The 22,762-nt window shown below is 39.1% G+C and overlaps 1 protein-coding gene across 1 annotated transcript in view; it reads right to left on the reverse strand.

The window, feature by feature from the left end:
* Nucleotides 1–22,762, reverse strand: part of KAT6B (lysine acetyltransferase 6B) — a 184,531-nt gene that overhangs the window by 151,853 nt on the left and 9,916 nt on the right. The window contains 1 exon segment of the mRNA XM_057531181.1: nt 19,032–19,911. Coding sequence (XP_057387164.1) covers nt 19,032–19,652 — 621 coding nt within the window. The 5' untranslated portion in view covers nt 19,653–19,911.

The following is a 22,762-nucleotide window of genomic DNA, read 5'->3' on the forward strand; positions in this document are numbered from 1 at the left end:
TAGTGGCAGGGGGTGGGGCAATGTGTAGGGATATAAATAAACAGGAGAGGCCATGAGGCAATTATTGTCATAGCTGGTAATGGGTGAGCATTGTTCTTGATTTTTCATATGCTTAAAATTTTACACAGGGCTTCCCTGGTGGCGCAGTGGTTGAGAATCTGCCTGCCAATGCAGGGGACACGGGTTCGAGCCCTGGTCTGGGAAGATCCCACATGCCACGGAGCAACTAGGCCTGTGAGCCACAACTACTGAGCCTGCACGTCTGGAGCCTGTGCTCCACAACAAGAGAGGCCGCGACAGTGAGAGGCCCACGCACCGTGATGAAAAGTGGCCCCCGCTTGCCACAACTAGAGAAAGCCCTCACACAGAAACGAAGACCCAACACAGCCATAAATAAATAAATAAATAAAATAAAAATTAAAAAATAAAAATAAATAATGGGAAAAAAGAAAATAAATCCTTTAAAAAAAATTTTACACAATAAAAAATTTTAAGTAATAGAGTAATAGAAAATGGAAGGATTAAAAAAAACGGAAAGATACATCTGTTCTTTGGTATGACTCAGTATTAGAAGAATGCCCTAAAAACTCTAATAAAATTACAACAAGATCTTTTGAATAATTAAATAGCTGATTCTAAAGTCTGTGTGGGAAAACAAGCAAGCACAATTAGCCATGAAGAGTCTGAAAAGGAATATAATGGAGCATTAACCTACCAAGAAAAAGAGAGAAAGAAAGAAAAAAAGAGAAAGAGAGGGAGAATAACAAGTGTTGATGAGAATGTGGAGAAATTGGAACACTCATACACTGCTGGTAGGAATGTAAAATGGTGCAGCCACTGTTGAAAGCAACTAGGGAGTTCCTCAAAAAATTAAACATAGAATTATCTATGACCCAACAATTCCACTCCTAGGTATATACCCAAAAGAACTGAAAACACAGATACAAACAAATACTTTTACACAAGTGTTCATGGCAGCATTGTTTATGCTGTATACAAGAGATATACTTCAGATTCAAAGACATAAATTAGTTGAAATAAAAGAATGGAAAAGATACACCATGCAAATAATAACCAAAGAAGGGTGAAGTGGCTATATTACTATCAGAAAAAAGATTTTAACATAAAAATTGTTACTGAAAGAAAAAAAGGACATCGTATAATGACGAAAAGGTCAATGTATCAAGAAAACATAGCAATTATAAATACATATGCACCTAACAACAGAGCCTCAAAAGACATTAAGAAAAAGTGACAATGAAAGAAGAAGCAGACAATTCAACAATAACAGTTGAAGTCCTCAATATTACACTTTTAATAATAGAATAACCAAGCAGAAGATGAGCAAGGAAATAGAAGTATTGAACAGCACTACAAACCAATTAGACCTAAGAGACATCTACAGATGTCTTCACCCAACAATAACAGAATACACATTCTTCTCAATTGCACTCAGAACATTTTTCAGGACAGACCATATGCTAGGCATAAAGCAAGCCTCAATAAATATAAAAGGACTGAAATCATATAAACTGCATTCTCTGACCATAATGGAATGAAATTAGAATTCAGTAACAGAGGTAAATTTAGGAAATTCACAGCCCAGTATAAACCTTTGGGCAATACTGAATGAGAGTGAGATAGCTGTAAAGATCAGATGGCAGGGTAGGGAACAGAGTCTGTGGGCAACAGCTCAAGGCATGCCCAACAGGAAACCCACTCACTTCCAACTGTGTCAGGTTTAATACAGCAAGGATCTCTGACAAATGCACTTTTAGGTCATTAAAACCAATAGCTGGACCTCCCTGGTGGCGCAGTGGTTAAGAATCTGCCTGCCAATTCAGGGGACACAGGTTCGATCTCTGGTCTGGGAAGATCCCACATGCCACGGAGCAACTAAGCCCGTGGGCTGCAACTACTGAGCCTATGTTCTAGAGCCCACAAGCCACAACTACTGAAGCCCCCGCGCCCTAGAGCCTGCGCGTCACAACTGCTGAAGCCCGCATGCTCTAGGGCCCGCGTGCTGCAACTACTGAGCCCACGTGCTGCAAATACTGAAGCTGGCACACCTAGAGCCCGTGCTCTGCAACAAAGAGAAGCCACCGCAATGAGAAGCCCGTGCACCACAATGAAGAGTAGCCCCTGTTTGCCGCAACTAGAGAAAGCCCGTGTGCAACAACAAAGACCCAACACAGCCAAAATCAGCTAAAATAAACCCTTCCCTGAACCCTCAGTTTCACAAAATGGTCATAAGGAATTAGTGAAACACAGGCTGACATAATAGGGCTAGCTAAGACTCTCTAGAGATCCACAGAATTTAGGGAGCAAATGATTTCAAGTGACATGTATTCCAGAAATCTTTGAAAATGGGAATACTGTACCATGAGGCCACTGCCTTTTGCCTCCTCCCTCCTCCCCTACATTCCAAAGTAAAACTGGAGACAGCTCCACAGGCTAAATGAGGTTAAGTGAAATAAAAGTTGCAAAGTTAATTTAATTAAAATTTTCAAAGGTAAAAGCGAAGCTGAGTATTAAGAGAGATCTAGCTTTCTGATAAATATAAAGTTATGATGTGATTTTTTTTAAGGCATCATAAATTAGTGGGGAAAGTAAGCATTTTATTATATGATCCTGGAACAATCAGTCAGCTATTAAAAACACAACAACAAGAGGTTCTTACACCATTAACCAAAATTAAAACTGCAGAAGACTTTAAGGATTTAAGTATACCACCACTAAAGACAAACAAAAATTAGAAGGAAATATCAGTAAATGCTTCTCTGAGCTCAGGATGGTAGGATGGAGAAGAATTTTCTAAAAAAAAAAAACAAGAAAAAAATCACAAAAATTGTTAACAGTATACTTCATGGCACAACTAAGTAATATTTGCATACTGGTAAAAATATAAACACTGAATACAAATACTTAAACAAAAATGAAGACTTAATTACATTGAGATGAGAAGGGCAATGGGAAAGAGAAGGGTATATGTGTATAAGAGACCTTTATCCTTATTTTCCCTGGCAAGAAGTCAATAGAAAAATGTCTAAAATTGAAATTCAAGAAATAGCATTATAAGAATGCTGTTTAAAAACACGGAACTCTAACTTCCAGAAGAAATGACTAAATATGGTTGAAGGGTTGAAGATGGTTGCCTCCGGGGCATAGGAATGAAGGATGGGGAGCTAACTGCAATACTACAGCTATTGAGCAATGACCATTAAACAAAAAACAAGTCATTCGTAATCAAAGAAATACAAAGCAAAGTAAGAGGGAGCCACTCTTCCCTCTACCACATTAGCAAGATAAAAAGTACAGGTGAGGAAGCAAGTAGATAGATGCCCAAGGTCTCTCATACTCTGCCCAAGAGTATAAACTGATACTACCTTTTGGAACACTTTTTACAATATGTTCCGAAAGTCTTAGAAAAAGAATTCATGTTTATGCCCCAGTGTACCTCCTCTAATAATCTATCCTATAAGAAATAATTACCCATGCATACACAAATTTTTAGTAGCAGTATTATCCGTAATAGCAAAAAAGTCAGGAACACCCTAAATGTTGAGCAACAAAGACATGAGAAATAGTACCAGTCATTTAAAATCATACTTCAAGGGGCTTCCCTGGTGGCGCAGTGGTTAAGAATCCACCTGCCAATGCAGGGGACACGGGTTCAAGCCCTGGTCTGGGAAGATCTCACATGCCACAGAGCAACTAAGCCTGTGCGCCACAACTACTGAGCCTGCGCTCTAGAGCCCATGAGCCACAACTACTGAGCCCGCATGCCACAACTACTGAAGCCCGCGCTCCGCAATAAGAGAAGCCACTGCAACGAGAAGCCCGCGCACCGAAACGAAGAGTAGCCCGTGCGCCGCAATGAAGAGTAGCCCCTGCTCGCCACAACTAGAGAAAGCCCGTGCGCAGCAATGAAGACCCAATGCAGCCAAAAATAAAAAATAAAGTAAAATAAAAGCACACGTCAAAGAATCAATAAGAATGGGGGAAAGGTTTACAACATGTTTTAAATGTAGAAAGCAAGATACAAAATTATACAGCTAACATCTTTTTATTTAAATAGAACAAATGTACACGTAGGAGAAAAAAAGACTGGAAGAAAATACAAACTTTTAACAGTAGTTATCTTTAGAGTGAAATCTGCAGTCATAGTATATCACCTCTGAACTTTTCTGTATTCTTCGAAGTCTGTACAATAAGCATGTGTTACTCTGAAAACATACTCTTTTCCTCATTATTTAAATAACAAGAAGTGGGGGAAAACAACAAAGGAACATTAGTTTTAGCCATTAGTGGCCTATGTGACTACAGCCAGTCTCCAATAGGAGAGGCAGCCTTCAGCAGAAGGGGACAAGGGTATCCATTTGCACTTTTCCTTCAAGTGCAGGAAGGCCAGGGAGGAAGTGCCGGGGCAACTGCCCCTCCCACAGCGCTGGACTCTGCTCAGCTGCCCTTTCTAGCCCGGCCCAGGAAAGGCTTGCTGCCTCGTTATCTCAAGGCCCCACGGTTGTAGCCAACTACCCCTATGCAGTCTGTGCTTTTATTATCTCCATTTGTCAGCTGAGGAAACCAAGACAAAGACCTTACTTGCCCAGCGGAAAAGTCAGGATTTGAACCTAAGCATTCTGCCCCCCAGCGCCTCTTCCTCCTAAGACTCCTTTCGAATGATCTCTAAGGTCTCTTTTAGCAACAACAAGGGCCCTGTCCAGTTAACGTAACTAGACTGTTTCCTCAACCACAAAAGTCCCTGTTTGCTCATCTATAAAAGAAGAAAGTTAGCCTCGGGCAGCAATTCCCAAACTTTTGCTGCACACTGGCATCTCCCAGAGATGTGAAAAAGTTCTAATGCCTGCCTCCCACCCTGACATTCTGTATTAACAGGCGTCGTATGGTCTGGGCATCAGAATTTTTAAAAGCTCTTCAGATGATTCAAATGTGCAGCAAAGTCTGGGAACCACAGGCCTAAGTCAAATGACCTGCTGAAGGAGGGGAGAGGAGAGAGCCTCCAGAAAAATACTCATAAATATATAAGCCCAACATTCTGTATACAATTTCAGGGTTTACAACCACTGAAAGGAGTCCTTGGATGTCAGCTTAAAACCCTTGAACTTGGTGACCTTGAAGATCACCTGCCCCTCTAAAATGCTATCCTACAGTTGAAGAATTATGATACAACAGTTTTACTACATTAATTCATAATAGAGACAAGAAATGAACGTGATGATTTTTGGTTTTCTGTTCTGAAGCACAAACCCTAAGTCAATTAGTCAATGGTTTCCTTGGGATGAGTATTTGGGAGAAAAGAGGAAAGGAATTAGCAGTATAACCTGACATCAGCACTATCACATCAGCACTGTGTTTAACCAAATGTAAAGATTTCTAGATAAGTGAATGGCTACTGTGAGGAGTGAGGAGAAAGGGAGAGGAGAGGGTCCATTATCAAATCATCTTGGGGAACTGTGGGCTAAGCAAGCTAAATTCCAGAACTTCTCAGGGACATTAGAACTCAGAACGTTACTAGCATCCTTAACATCTTAAAGAGTACCATTTCCTTCTACCTCAGAACGTCATTTGGGAAAAGCCACCTTAAATAAGGTCACACTATAAATTTTAATAGTCTTTTCAGCGACTCCTATTACAAACACTAAAAAGGCACTTAGAGGTCCAGCATTATAAGAACCTAATGTGTAACTCTTTTCAATACCTTTTCTTTAAAAGAAGTTTTTCTTCATGAGGGAAAATATGAGGTAGTGTAGCATAATGGTTAAGCATACAGACTATGGAGCCAAGATGCCTGGGCCTGAATCCTGCCTCCACTCCCCATACAACAGCCATGTGACTTTGGGCAAGTCCTTCAACCTCATGTGCCTCAGTCCCCTCCCGTGTAAGAACGAAAAGAAGTACTACCTCACAGGCAAGTTGCTATACTTAAAGCACTTTAAGTAGTGTCTGACTCACAGTAAGCAATATATAAAATGTTGGCTGTTGTTACTCATTCCTAAAGAAAATAAATTTTCAATCACTGTGAAAATGAATGTCTTGGCATGTTTCAACTGGTAATTCTAACTACAATTTAAATATGGCTTATAGTTTGTAACTTTTATAGTGCCTAGGACAGAGCTTTATATGTTATAAGAATTCAATAGGGGCTTCCCTGGTGGTACAATGGTTAAGAATCCGCCTGCCAGTGCAGGGGACACGGGTTCGAGCCCTGGTCCAGGAAGATCCCACATGCCACGAAGCAACTAAGCCCGTGCGCCACAACTACTGAGCCTGCGCTCTAGAGCCCGCGAGCCACAACTACTGAGCCCGCGTGCCACAACTACTGAAGTCTGTGGGCCTAGACTCCGTGCTCCGCAACAAGAGAAGCCACCGCAATGAGAAGCCTGCACACCTCAACGAAGAGTAGCGCCCACTCACCGCAACTAGAGAAAGCCCGCACGCAGCAACGAAGACCCAACGCAGCCAAAAATAAAAATAAATGAATAAGTAAATTTATTTTTTTAAAAAAAGAATTCAATAGGGGGACTCCCCTGGTGATCCAGTGGTTAAGACTCCACGCTCCCAATGCAGGGGGCCCAGGTTTGATCCCTGGTCAGGGAACTAGATCCTGCATGCATGCCACAACTAAAAGAGCCCACATGCCACAACTAAGGATCCCGCACGCAGCAATGAAGATCCCACATTCTGCAACTAAGACCTGGCGCAGCCAAATAAATACTAAAAAAAAAAAAAAAATTCAATAGATACATTTTGATTCCATCCAAATAAATGAGAGGCCTAGAAGGTGATCAAGTGGCTGTACTCCAACCTGTGCACCAGGCTGAAACACCAGCTCTGACACTTCCTGTGTACTCCTGGGCAAGGTACCATCTCTGGCCTGTTTCTTCATCTGTAAAATTCCATCAGTAACAGTACTGATCTCTCAGGGTTCATGTAAAATTATTTTGTATATGTTAAATACTTAGAACTTTACCTGGTACATAGTAAGCACTAAGTATTTAATACTAATATCTTCTTGCATATTTTCTGGAGAGCCTTCAAATCTAATATGAACTGTTTATTATGCATACTTTACAAGGTACAAGTTTTTAACCATGTTCTTTTGCTCTTGTGTATCACAGACAGAATTGAGAACTGAAATAGTCACAGGCACAAATCACACATTTCAGGAGAGTCAAGGCACTTACTGCAAGATACATGGTGATGTTCTATTATGTGAGATTTTAAAATGACCTAAAAAGTGGCGGTCTTGACAGCTATTTATTTCATTTTGCTCTGAAATTTTTAGAAACTGGAAAAATACATATAATTTGCCCCTGATCAAAACTGCCTGTAGGCTTTTGTTCCTACCCCAGCAAGATTTATTGCTAACCAATATGTTATGTTAAATTGAAATCAAGATATTACACAATTTTCCAATGCAGAGATGATTTTATATAAGTTGGTATAAATGCTTTGTGAGGATGTAATTGTTGGCATCTTATTATATTTCAATAGCTGGTGGAAAAATGAGATAAGTTGGAAGGGAGGTTTATAGTGTCAGAGCTCATCAGATGAGAAGATCATCTTTTTTTTATCAGCTCTAGCAAGCACATTTACAGGCTGATAGCTAAACAGTTATTCTTTACCAACTGGAACAGTCAGTATTACCAAAGCATTCCAACTAACTGCAGCTACTGCAGAAGATTCTACTAAAACACTGTGGAATGAAAGGAAATGAAGAATTGTTAAGGTTAACTGCCTTTGTGAATTTTGATGTGATTTTTTTTCCAAGTTTTTACTAAGAACTAAAAGAATATAATATACATCCAACTGCATGATATTTTTCTTTTTTTCCCAACTTTATTGAAGTATAACTGACATATAACATTGTGACAATGATATTATTCCTTTTTAAATAGGTCAGTTTCTTTTTCGGCCTGTTCAGAGTTCTCTAACTGAGAATTCAAATTTAAATAATAGACATAAAATTCTTCAGATGTTACTTAGTCTTCAAAATGTCACCAAAGAGCCTCTCTTATTAAGTTGTTTTACATATCTTCATGCACTCTGTGGGCATTTAAATGAGAGATCCTTGCCTACAACTTTAAATGTACTTGTTAGAAAACGTTTTGGGGCTTCCTTGGTGGCGCAGTGGTTAAGAATGCGCCTGCCAATGCGGGGGACACGGGTTCGAGCCCTGGTCCGGGAAGATCCCACATGCCGCGGAGCAACTAAGCCCGTGCGCCACAACTACTGAGCCTGCGCTCTAGAGCCCGCGAGCCACAACTACTGAAGCCCGCGCGCCTAGAGCCCGTGCTCCGCAACAAGAGAAGCCACCGCAATGAGAAGCCTGTGCACCGCAACAAAGAGTAGCCCCCGCTCAACGCAACTAGAGAAAGCCCGCGCACAGCAACGAAGACCCAACGCAGCCAAAAATAAATAAATAAATAAATTTATATTAAAAAAAAAAAAAAGAAAACGTTTTGGATATCCAAACTCCTATTGTTAAAAACTCTCAAGCTATTACTGCCAAATCCATTCTTCAGTTCTTCAACTCCGGAGTACAGAAACACTACGTGGAAGTGGGAGGCAGCCCCTGTTTCTGCCCTCGTGGAAATGATTCAGGATGTACCACCAGACCTAGAACTCAGGCTGCCTGACTCCCAGCCTTCAGCTAGCATTACTCCCATAAATTGTGATTCATTCCTTTCCAAGCAGACTTAGACCATGTGATTACACTATAGCTCCAAAACCTTCAAAGATTTGCAACCTCTAGTGCAAAAACTGATTTAGGTGAGGATACTGAAACCACTGTGTGGCAGGCAGAATAATGCCACCCGCCCCACCCAAATATCCACTCCCTAATGCCAAGAACCTGTCCATCTGTCACCTTACATGGCAAAATGACCTTTATAGCTGTGATTAAGTTAAAGACTTAGAGATAGGGAGATTATCCTGGATTATGTAAGTGGCCCCAATCTAACCACATGAATCCTTGAAAAGCTGCCCAGGCGGTTGGTCACAGAAAGATGTAACTATGATAAAATGGTCAGAGATGGGATGTGCTGGCTTTGAAGGCAGAGGGAGGGGGCCATGAGCCAAGAAATGCAGACAGGCTGTAGAAGCTGGAAAAGGTGAAGAAACAGATTCTCCCCTAGAGCCTCCAGAAAGGAGCACAGTCCTACTGACACCTTGATCTCAACCCTATGAGACCCATGTTGGGCTTCCAACCTACAGAACTGGAAGACAATAAATCTGCGGTGTTTTAAGCCACTAAGTTTGTGGTAATTTGTCACAGCAAGTAATAGAAAACTAATATACAAAGGATGAAAGGTTATTCATACAGTCTCAAAGTATCACTGTACAAATTACTTATTCACTGCAAAACGAAAAAGGTGCCTTTATAAAGAGAGATCTGGCAGACACCACCTTAACCAACTAATTAAATAAGCACTGCCAGTAACAAGACAACCTGAAAGGATGTGACAAAAAAGGAGATACACAACATGACCCATGCAGTATTCTTGCCGAAAATGTTTACTCTGAACCTAATCATGAGGACATAATCAGACAAACACTAATTGTGGGACATCCTACAAAACAACTGGCTTAGACTCTTCAAAACTGTCACTGACAGAAGAAGTAAAGAAAGAGGAAAAACGGTTCCCTATTAAAGGAGACATGACAACTAAATGTGATGCAAGATTCTTAACTGGATCCTAGCTGAAAAACAAAAGTTATAAACGACATTTTGGGTCCATTTGAAGAAATACGGACTATCTATTAGATATAACACTCTTGTTTCACTGTTGAATTTCTTACATGAGATAAAAGTATTGTGGTTATATAGGAGAATGTTCCTTGATATATAATTATTATAATTTAATATCATAATGTTTGCTATCATTTTCAAACAGTTCAGCCAAAAAGTGTGAATATGTGTATGTATGTGTGTATACACACACACAAACACACACACACACACACACACGGGAGAGAACGAACAAATGTGGAAAAATGTTAAAAATAAGTGAATCTAGTGAAAGAAATATAGCACTATTGCACTACTCTTTCAACTTTTCTGCAGTATTGTAATTTCGTAAATACAAAGTTAAGCGGGAATCGTCTTCCTGGCTCCCACCACTGCCTGCTTTTCCCAGTCTCCTCACGCCCTGCCAGTACTGTAGCTGGAACAGCTTATATTCTTCAAACTGCCCACACTCTTCCACTAGCAGATTCTGTGTTCTGTTGCTTCACTCACATCTCAAGGCTCAATAGCTGCAGCTGGGTTTCGATATAAGGTAGAAGCTTGTACATGATATTAAAATACCGGTTTGGGAAACGAGTTGATCAAATATCAAACAAGAATCATCATTTCATGTCCTTAATACTAGATTTTAGTTTGAGCACTCTTTGCTTCTCTTATTATTGTTTCTCTTACCCCATATAATCTTTATTCTCTGTTTTCTTGAACTTCATCATCCGCACTTATGATCTGAGACGGTCACAAGCATGGCAGTCGACCATGGACAAAAATCAAAACTGGCGGCATCAGAAACTACTACAGACACATTCAAGTGCGGCCTCTGGCTTCCAGCCCACACCACTGTGAGTATCACAGGCAGCCCAGACCAAGGCTCACCTCCTTCCTGTAGGCCTCATTGCTCTCCATATGGCAGCTTCCCAACATCAAAGAAGATGGAAGAAATTATCTAAATTTACCAGGCTAGTCCCATTCCCTCCCTTGAACTGTGGAAGAGTCACTGATATCTCAATTACCAATTCTGCAATACCTTTTTCTGCATGCTGAGATTTTGGAATGCTAAAAAAAAAAAGGGGGGGTGGGTGGGGTGGTACTGGACTAACAGATGGAGGATTAGGAACAAAAGACCTCCCTGACAGGAGGAACAAGAGCTAAAATGTTTGTGTACCTACTATAATAGCACAGAGGAACAAAAATTGAACTTGTAAATAAAATTAAGTTGCTCTTCTGAAATGCCTGTCTAGCTACAGACAGGAAAAGGCCCAGCATGGTTTCTATGTAGGCTTATACTGTTTCTAATAGAAAGGACACAATCAAGCCAAAACAAACATCTGTTAACCAGTTAAGTTTGTTAATGAAACAAAATTGCAGCTGGTTTTATCAAAGATCAAAAGTGAAGCAAATTAGAGAAAGGATGTACGAACAAAGCTGGTTTCTAAAAAATAATGGCTAAAGAATTCTAAACCCACTTGTCAAATTAACACAAATCCTTCCTGGATTTTGCTTAGACCACTGATTAGTATTTATTTTGTATCTTTGAAGAAACCAGCCTCACAGTTTAAATCTAATATCATTTACTCTAGAACTCTGCCTATATAGTTCACTTTGCAGCGCTTTCAATGCATTACATTTCACAAAACAAAGCAAAAAAAAAAAAAAAAAAAGTTACACTCTACCGTTAATATTCTGCTAATTAAAAGGTTCGCTTATAAAAGGAAGAACAACAGTATACAGTTTGCAACTCCTAGAGACTTCTCTGGGAAAGCAGTCCAGTCCTAAGCATAAGCATGATAACAGTGATTGGCATTTCACAATGAGCCCTGCCAGGCCTCCTTCTCTTACTTCTACAAACTCCCCATCACCACCTGAAGACAGTGAGATAAGAGCACCCACACACAAACAAAAACACACTTTCCTCATAGCCCTGCTAACTGAAAATGTCACAAACTACATGGCTGACTCATTTGCAAACTTTAATTTAGTGAGCTAATTGATGTTTACGTACTCAGAAACATTAATAGACTGGAGAGATCAAAGTACCTGAGAAGATGCAGATTCACATGTGAAATGCTGGTGTAACTAGAGAAGAACAGTTTAAATCTACTGTAGTTTAATGTATAGGCCAAGAAAATTAAGTTTATAAACAAAACAAAAAGTCATGAATTTTCCAATCAAAATTTGCTATTGCAGTGATAAAACAATCACATTTTCTCGTGTATTCTTTTTACATTACAAAGATAAAATATATAAAAAGAATACAGACCTTCGTTCTGAGAAACATTAAAATGTACTATTTATTAAATAAAGTTTGAAAGGAAAGGATGAATAAAAGTCTTTGCCATCCAAGATATGGTCAGAATAAATCAGCAAACAACACTTAACTGTTAAATAACTTCAAAGCTACAAAATATAGATTTTTCTTAGCACTCAAAGTATAGCAAATACAGCTGCTATAATACAAGTAGGTATAAGGAACACAACAGTAAATTCCTGAAAGCTGCTGAAAATATCCAAAATTAGTCAAGAAATTACACCCTTAGCATCCTTAATGCTTGGAAGAAAATACCATTAGGAAATCAAACAATAGAGTGCTCTATGTATCATTCATGTCAAGGTCAGGAAAAGGCAGCTATAATATCAAACATATCTAAGATCCAAAGAGTTAAAAAGAATACTTAACACTCATTTTAAGAGTCCAAAATCCTCTGACATAATGTTTCTGTTTTTCCTGAAACCTATTTCATTAGAAGTCTAGACAAGTCCCATCTTGATAAAAGCTCAAAAGTGGAACATGCTGTCACTCCTCTGAGTGCGAGAGAAAGACGCATCCTTCCCTTGACCCAACTAACTAGTCTTAGACAATCCGAGGGCTCTCTCAACAACACCTCAGCAACTGGTACTATCTGCTCACAAAAGCAGTCCTAGTGCTATTTTGAAGAACTTCTGAAGCTTAACCATAGGAACAACATAACACAATCCTTTTCCTTCCCTGACCCTGAAACAGCACTATGGATTCACCTAGTCATTCACATTATATAATAGGTTTCTGTCCGACTTCAGTCATTCTAATACCGACTTTCATTCATACTGATCCCAAAATTCAGGTTACAGAATATGGAAGAGTGTATTCTGCCGTATTTAGGCCTTTATCCAACTTTCAGTTGAATGCACACAACTAAGCACTCTTTGAGAAATGTGACATCTGCAATACAAAGGACACCAATTCAAAGGAGAACTGAGAAGGACAACAGAGAGGAGGTCATTTGGACTCTATAATTAGCAGATAAAAAATACACACATTTCTGTCAAAAAGATCCAGAGTTGTCTGAGACCATGAACAGTTCTCCTAGGGCTGAGAGACTTCTGGAAGCCTGCCACATCATAGAACAATATGGACTAGTGAATGGTCCTTCACAAAGTACGGGAGATTGGAAAAGTTCCAGAGAGGGATGAGGAGGGTCTCTCTAGGGCAGGGAGAAAACCGAAGAAAAGAAAATCTAAAAATAAAGTTCTTTTTTTTTTTTAATTTATCTTTTTTTAATTTTATTTATTTTTGGCTGTGTTGGGTCTTTGTTGCTGCATGCGGGCTTTTCTAGTTGTGGTGAGCAGGGGTTACTCTTCCTTGTGGTACGCAAGCTTCTCATTGCGGTGGCTTCTCTTGTTGCGGAGCACGGGCTCTAGGCCCGCGGCCTTCGGTAGTTGTGGCTCGTGGGCTCTAGAGCGCAGGCTCAGTAGTTGTGGCACACGGGCTTGGTTGCTCCGCGGCATGTGGGATCTTCCCGGGCCAGGGCTCGAACCTGTGTCCCCTGCATTGGCAGGCGGATTCTTAACCACTGCACCACCAGGGAAGTCCGTAAAAATAAAGTTCTTTAAATTACGCCATTTACACAACACGAGAAACTAATGTAGGATGTACATTAATCTTCTATTTATGGAAATATTTCATACTAATTACCCCACCAAAAACCCTAATAAAATACCTCCCTAAAAGGAGGTGGGGGACAAACAGAATAAACAACTGAACAGGCCAAGACCACGAAAAGTGATTTTTAATATAGTTCTGTCTCTCAGCCCCATTTCTGATCATCTGTGCTCCTTCTGAAACTTATTTTTATTTTTTTCTTATTGACAGTATCGTTGTGGTAATTACGTTAGAAGGTTTTTTGTAAGATTGTATACAGTTATTTCATTTCTTCAAGAAAAAAACATCAAAAGCCCTACCTGGTATTAGAAGTGTCTCTCTTTCCAACTATAGCTGCCTAGAATGAGAGTTCCCATATTATGCACTGCACTAGAAACATACCAAGATTTGACACTTAATAAATTTTAGGAAGATATTCCCAATAAAGTGAAATACCAAGGAATGTTTAAAACTGAACCAAACTGATTTAATAAAAATGCTAAAGCCCAAATGTTCAAATGGAATCTTAATGCTACAAAATGTATAGTAATAACTGAAGTCTGTCTTAGAATATCTGACTTTCCAAAGTCCTCATAATCTGACCTAATTGAGCTTTACCATTTTTAATGAGAAACACTAATACTATCCTTTAGGAGTTGCCTCACCAAGTCAAAGATAAAGTTTTATCTTCAGTGGTTTAATTCATTTCCATATCACCTCACCAAAGAGAGCTTTCTTAAATAAATACAAAGAAGTTATGCTAAAGAGCCAGTATGGTAATATCCAGTTTGAATTCTAGACTATCAGAAGATGTGCAATTACATTTCAGAAAGGAAGGAGCTCTTCTATTTTAACTTGCATTGTATTCCTCCTAGCAGTCATGCATAGGAATGATGATGATGTTACATTTAATTAGACACAGATTTACTATTTTCCCTACTGCTTTCCCATATTGCTAATATTATAAATAGTGCCTGCTTTAAAAACTGTAATAAGCTCATTGTAACTACCAAATTTAAAATGCCAGAAATCTATTTGTTGGGGGACAACTGCTTCTAAGCATTTGAGGAACTGGAAGAGATACTTTCACTGTTAATGAAAAGCCACCCCTGTTGACCAAGCATACAGCCCAGTGGTAAAGAGGTCTGGAGTCAGACTGTTTCATTAGAATCTTGGCTTCACCACGCACCAGCTCTGAAAGTGACCTTGGACAAATTGCTTAGGCTTTGAGCCTCAGTTTTTCATCTATAAAATAAGGATAATAATCTATGGCCCTCACAGTTATTGTGATAAGGAGACAATAAATGTAAGGCACTTGGAATAGTGCCAGCATTTTAACACTTAAGAAATGTTATTATTTTTACCATTTTTATTTTCTTTTTTACAATTAAATGAAACTGCTCAACAAAGGTAACCAGAATAACAGCTTCTTGAAAGACATTAGTTGGCTAATTGTGATTAAATGACTTCATCTCTGTACAGTGGCCATTTATATCATAAACGTCCTCCCACAATGTGAATTTTACAGACCTCTAGCACATCAAGAACAATGATAATCTGCCTTTCAAAGATACGAGAACAAGTCCTATATACATGAAGCTATAGTACAACTAATCTACATATAGATCCAAGTTCAACAGCTGAAGCAAGAATAATCAAAAGCCAACAACCAGCATACATATATGGTTTCAGTATAAGAAACTCAAAATATTTTCTACAGTACAAAAATGTTCACATTGGCTCTTTGACACTTTAGATTCCTTTGAAAATCTGACAAAAACTATAGACCCTGAACCTAGGAAAGAAAACGTGTGGATACAAACGACTGTTCTATTTTAGGGGATTTCTTAGCCCACCTACCCCAAACTCATTCATGGACCCAGGTTAAGAATTTCTATTACACTGACCTAGAAAGTTTACAGAGTATTAAACTACTTACGCCTGTAATCTTAAAGGGCAATATATTCTGATGTACTTTTTATTACATTTTTCAAGGGAAAAGGCTATTGTAATATACAGTAGAAACAGTACAATACATTCTGGCCAAATCGACAATCTGATTTTCATTTATGTTTATTTGTCCTTTTTTAAAAATTAGATTATGATTACTCAACACAACTAATCCCCAAATTTCATCAAATAAAAATTCTAGGACGTATTTTCTCAGCTTTCCTTGTTATATGATGATGCTAACTGGACAATTTAAAGATCAGCATCATAAAAAGAGCAGGAACAACTGCATGCTAAGCAATAAATCACTCTGTTCTCAATTCTAGACACTTTCAGACATGAGTCTTCCTTTAGACTAAAAATACTTCTGTATAGATGCTGTATGAAAAAAATATAAGGATGTCAAGAAATGATGGGCAAGGTTAAAGAGAAGGATAGGAAAGGGACTGTGGAAAATCTGTAGTGATTCCTCTATCACAAGTTGATACTCCCCTGGATCACAAAATTATTAAAACATGCTATTAAATTGCCTAAAGCTGCCTGAATTAGTCCATGCACCTGATAATTATAAAACCTTAATATACCTTAGAGTAATTTATATATTTTTAAAACAGATATCCAAGCCATCAAGAAATGGCTCTATATTCCCTTAAGGAATTTCCTCATGGCATAAGCTTTTATAAAAATATTTAATGAGGGACTTCCTTGGTGGCACAGTGGTTAAGAATCCACCTGCCAACGCAGGGGAAATGGGTTCGAGCCCTAGTCTGGGAAGATCTCACATGCCGCGGAGCAACTAAGCCCATGCACCACAACTACTGAGCCTGTGCACTAAAGCCCGCGAGCCACAGCTACTGAGCCCACGAGCCACAACTACTGAAGCCCGCATGCCTAGAGCCCATGCTCTGCAACAAGAGAAGCCACCGCAATGAGAAGCCTGCGCACCGCAAAGAAGAGTAGCCCCTGCTTGCTGCAACTAGAGAAAGCCCACATGCAGCAAGACCCAATGCAGCCAAAAGTAAATAAATAAACAAAATATACATATAAAACAAAAATAAACAAATGGGACCGGATGAAACTTAAAAGCTTTTGCACAGCAAAGGAAACCATAAACAAGACGAAAAGACAACCCTCAGAATGGGAGAAAATATTTGCAAACGAAGCAACTGACAAAGCATTAATCTCCAAAATATACAAGCAGCTCATGCAGCTCAATATCAAAAAACAAACAACCCAATCCAAAAATGTGCAGAAGACCTAAATAGACATTTCTCCAAAGAAGATATACAGATTGCCAACAAACACATGAAAGGATGCTCAACATCACTAATCATTAGAGAAATGCAAATCAAAACTACAGTGAGGTATCACCTCACACCGGTCACAATGGCCATCATCAAAAAATCTACAAACAATAAATGCTGGAGAGGGTGTGGAGAAAAGGGAACCCTCTTACACTGCTGGTGGGAATGTAAATTGATACAGCCACTATGGAGAACAGTATGCAGGTTCCTTAAAAAACTAAAAGTAGAACTACCATAGGACCCAGTAATCCCACTACCAGGTATATACCCTGAGAAAACCATAATTCAAAAAGAGCCATGGACCACAATGTTCATTGCAGCTCTATTTACAATAGCCAGGACATGGAAGCAACCTAAGTGTCCACTGACAGGTGAATGGATAAAGAAGATGTGGCACATATAATGGAATATTACTCAGCCATAAAGAGAAACGAAATTGAATTATTTGTAGTGAGGTGGATGGACCTAGAGTGTGTCATACAGAGTGAAGTGAGTCAGAAAGAGAAAAACAAATACTGTATGCTAACACATATATATGGAATCCAAAAAAAAAAAAAAAAGGTTCCGAAGAACCTAGGGGCAGGACAAGAATAAAGACGTAGAGACGTAGAGAATGCACTTGAGGACATGGGGAGGGGGAAGGGTAAGCTGGGATGAAGTGAGAGAGTGGCATGGACATATATACACTACCAAATGTAAAATCGACAGCTAGTGGGAAGCAGTCACATAGCACAGGGAGATCAGCTTGGTGCTCTGTGACCACCTAGAGGGGTGGGATAGGGAGGGTGGGAGGGAGATGCAAGAGGGAGGAGATATGGGGATATACGTATATGTATAGCTGATTCACCTTGTTATAAAGCAGAAACTAACACACCATTGTAAAGCAATTATACTCCAATAAAGATGTTAAAAAAAATACATTTTTAAAAAAAAAAAAGAAAAAGAAAGAAATTCTAGAGTTTCGATTGGTCTGTGGAAAGGCAAATCACCTGGTCCCACCCAGTTTGTAGAGCTGGGCCTCTATCAGCTTAAGGCAAGAAAGGAAGCAGGGTCTATCTTATGGGCAACAGTATCCAAAGAGGAAAAACAAGTCATCAAGAGCACAGCTTTTCCTAACACTGTTTCCATCACTTCTGAAAATGCAGTTAGCACATACAACCACCACCCTTTCTATCAACAATGGCTAATGGCTTACAAGATGTAAAGTTAACTGCTATCAATGCATCCACTCACCCAAAGGACAGACAACAAGCCCCCAAACTGGAGGGCCGAAACCATTATAAACAATTTGCTACTGCTGTTTTGGTTTTAGTTTGGGCAGTAATTTCCATAGCTTTGAAATAAAACAAAGGAAAATCCTACTTAACCAAAGACTTTAAATTGTAGCAGTAACTTAAGGAGAAATCTGCCATATACGTATAACTATTATGGAGATGACAGAAGGCCCAGAGAAACCAAAGATTATAAGATACAGTATGAGACAAAATAAACATTCACTTTCACCTGCTGAGAAGTGAACAATAACAAATGACTTTAAATTGAAACAGGCAGGATTTAGGTCACATATTAAAACAGTTCCAGTAATGCACAGACTATCAGTATTAAAATAATTAGTCTATAGATTCTTCTTCTCTGAAATAACAATAAAGGGAAAAATATATCAATTATACCTCATAAAGCTAAAAAAATAAACATAAATAATAATTTAAAAAGAGAAAAACATATAATGGCCTTTCTTGGATTTTTGAAATATATATGATCCTGCCTTGAGGAAGGAAGATTAAAGTTATCTATCCTGGTCCCTTCAAGCACCCACGGAGTAGCAATTATAGTTTAAAAAACAAACCACATAATCATCACATTAAATTCTTAGCCAAAAAAAAAAAAAAATTCTTAGTCAACCAGCGAGGAAGCCCTTAATACGTTGTAAAACAATATAGAACAATTTATACTGTAAAAAATATATACCTCTTAAAATATATAAGCCTGCTCTGAGGCAAAACATTTTATTTTATCACACTTAACTCAGAACTTATGTCCGTATAAAACTTAAGAAACTGTACAAGTCAAATAGGCAATATTTACAGTGTACTGACATTCTCTCTGCACTTACCTGGTCTTTCTCATGGGGTAGAAGGCTGACAGGTGGGAGTGACGATGGGAAAGCACTGGGGTATTTGGGAGCTCCTTTGCCATCTAAGCCTCCATAGTTGACCCTGTATTGCGGTCCGTCTTTCAGTAACCTCCCATTGTTCACGGCACGTTTGGCCCCCAGTCGCAGCCGCTGCTGAAAGGCTGGGTTGGTGGTGGTGCTTGTGAGATCACTTTGACTTCTGAGATACTTCTCTATGTTCTTCAGGGAGGAGCCATTGGGCTCCTCAAGTCCTTCAATTGCTCTCCTCAGAAGTTTATTCCAATCCACATTGCGGAGATCATTACATGATCCTCTAGACCCCTTGGCTGACTTAGGAAAAGTGCCTGGTTTAACTGATGAAAAGCGCCCAGGGTTGTCTGGGTCCTTATAGGAGGCAAGGCCTTTGTTGGTGACTTTGAGAACTGAGCCATCCTGAACACTGAGTTCCAGCTGTTCAGAGACTGTCTTCTTATCCAACCCATGGGAAGTGCTGACTGCATGGCAGATTCTCTCTTCAGAGGGCCTTTGCTTTTGCTTTTTTATTTTCTGTATAGCTTCAAGAATCCACTCTGTATAAAGTGGGTTTGCAAGTTTTACCATGGTTGACAAATGACTTCTTCAATACAAAAGTTACCCATAGAGGTTCTCCTTGTATTTAACAGAACTTGCACATTTGAAAAGTCATTTACAATTCAACAAATGGTCAGAGTATTCCAGACCATATTAAGCAACATCTTACAAACATCCATCCTTTAGAGATTAAAAAGAGGACAAACAGGCAATGTTGATAGTTGTCTTATTTGACCAACAGGAAAAACTGCATTCGGGTGAAGAACATCTTTAACCAGGAAATCAAGACCTTAAAGGATTAAAAAGGGGGGAAAGGCTCTTAATAATGAAACTTCTAAAAATAAATTAAAAGACTCTTTAGTATTACCTTTTCAGATGCAAAATGACCACAGAAGTAATGACAGGCAGGTATTATGTAACAAAGCCAGATCGACTATATTTGCCAACCAGAAACTGGGTCACAGTCTGAGAAGGAATTTCTTTTAGGATTTTACACGTTATTTATATGAGTCATTCATGGGGCATTTAAGAGATCACATCTAAGCTATATATTTAATGGATAACCTTTATTGAAATTAATAAAATTACATGACAGTGGTTCAAGATACATGTCTACTATAAACATAAAATCAACATCAAAGAATAAGTCTATGATGCAAAAAAATTGATGGAAGTACATTAAACTTACTTCAAAAAATCTGAAACTTAAAAAAAAAAGAGGGAATTCCCTGGCAGTCCAGTGGTTAGAACTCCGCACTTCCACTGCACGGGGCAGGGTTGGGTTTGATCCCTAACCCTGGTCGGGGAACTAAGATGCCGCAAGATACGTGGTGCAGCCAAAAAAAAAAAAAAAAGCAATGATCCTGATTCTTCTATTTCAGCTAAACATTCTATTTCCCAAGTCTCACAAGTAAGAAAATTTCCCATGGAGCCATTTCTACAGAATCATGTTTTCCCATCCCTTTGAAGAGGGTCGGTGACATTCTCTAACCCACAGGTTGGAAAACTGAAACTAATGTAGTAACATAACCGGTCACCTTTTGAACAATGGAAAACTCTAGGCATCTTATTACCCAGTTAGCTCATGAAACTGCTCAATTCGAGCAAGGTTTGTACAAATCTGACACCAGGTAGGGAGTGATACTGCTCTCTGAGAACCTCCTGGTGTACACAAAAATCCCCTAGGTCTCCAATCTGGTATTGAGTACACCTGCCAAGAGCACCAGGCCAAAGCATCCTGGCCTGGGAGTTGGGTCATATCTGGGCTCTAACCTTGCTCTTCACAGATAATATCCACATCTTAACTCTTTTTTATAGTTTAAAGTTTACAGAGTGTGCTTGCGTATAACTTGTCATGTAATCTGCAGGATGACTCAATGGGTAAACTGAGGCTCAGGGGAAGGTGGAACTCACTCAGGATAACAGTCAGTAGTAGACTCAAGGCTCAAATGCCATTATTCTAAAGTCTAAGTCAGCGCTATCTCCACCTGAGCCACGACTGCCTGCTCTAGCTAGTTCTGCCTCTGCAATTAGACTAATAGTATGCATGCCAGCCCTACCAATGTCTAGCGGAGAAACCCTGGGAAAATGACTTACTTTTCCATCATTTTACCTGTAGGGAAATAACAGTATATCCCTCCCAGGATTGTTGAGACAATTAAGTGAATACAGTATCTAATATTCAGTATATAGTAGCTATCATCACTTCCATCCAATACAATGTCTACACACTCTGAAAAATCTCTCATAAAATATAAAATTAAAGTTATCTCTGGTTGTTTACTTACATTTAATGTACCTCAAAGGGGAAAATAATGTCTTTCCTCAAAACTTTAGCCAGATACACTGAAGAATTTAACATTTGCTCTCAAAGATTCTGTTGCTGAAAACAATTAGGCCATTGAACTATACTAGTTCAGTCAGCTTGAAAGAGGCAATTTAAAAAGGATTGTCCTTTTTGCAATCAGTAAGCTGTAGGTACACTCCATTTTTCTCCCCTCAGATTTAGAAACTTGGGGCTAAGGGGACCTTCGAGGTTATCCAGTCCAACCTCTAGTTAAACAGTAAAAGATCCCTTGTGCAATATCCCCAACAGATAGGCCATAAAGTCTCAAAATACTTCCAGTGATTAAGAATTTGTCACTTCTTAAGACAGCTCATGCCACTGTTGGACAGCTCTAACTGTAATATATTTCTTGCTCACAGGAGCCAAAATCTGCCTTCCCATAACTTCTACCCACTAGTCCTAGTTCCCCTGGAACAATCTCAAGAAATTCTTTAATATGAGGAGCCTTCATATACTTGAAAACAAGTATCTTTTGAAAACTGCTACAATCAAACCCCATTCTACCTCCAGCCCCACCTTGGACCACTCATATCCTAGTTCCTTAACATGCCCACATTCTCACAGGTTTCCAAGCACCTCCTCCTCTTGGTCACTCATTAGTTTGGCTAATGCCCATCTTAAAATCTGGCATTCCAGGCATTATCCAATTATAAATGCAACCCAAGGTAACATGAACTTCCTTACCAGCCCTGCCATACAACTGGCTCATGCCAAGCAGGCAGTCCAACTAAAACTCCCAGATATTCTTTCAAAAATTCTGTCAAGCCGAGTCTTTTCATTCTCTTCCTTATGCAAATTTAAATGCTGGGATTTTTAAATTTTATCACAGTTCAAGTACATCTTGTTGGTTTGAGTCTGTCTTCCAACTTGTTAAAAATTGTTTTGAATCTTGATTCTGTCATCTATGTCATCTGCAAATCTAATAAGCACTCCCCTTTGTGTCATTATATAAATTACTGACTGTTAGACTTGGAACATGGTGTGTTTAGGAATGAAATCATTGGCTTTCATAGTGCAACCACTTTCACGATAGAACACAGGAATCACTCTGCTTTAGTAAGTTTAAAACAGGAAGCTGATCTTTCCAAAGTAAAATGGTTCGGGGCAAAATTTCATTAGAAGACATTTCACCATGTCCAAATAATTATTTCATCTTTCATCATTTATTCAGGATGAATCAACTAATTTAATTTGATTGCACAAAATAAAACTGCAGGAAGCAGGAAAAGAGGTCACAGAAAAGTATCCAATATTGCAAAGTTGCTTTCAGGCATTTTGGTTACACAAGCAAATG

The sequence above is a fragment of the Balaenoptera acutorostrata genome, chromosome 16, assembly GCF_949987535.1.
Source record: "Balaenoptera acutorostrata chromosome 16, mBalAcu1.1, whole genome shotgun sequence".
Taxonomy (NCBI): domain Eukaryota; kingdom Metazoa; phylum Chordata; class Mammalia; order Artiodactyla; family Balaenopteridae; genus Balaenoptera; species Balaenoptera acutorostrata.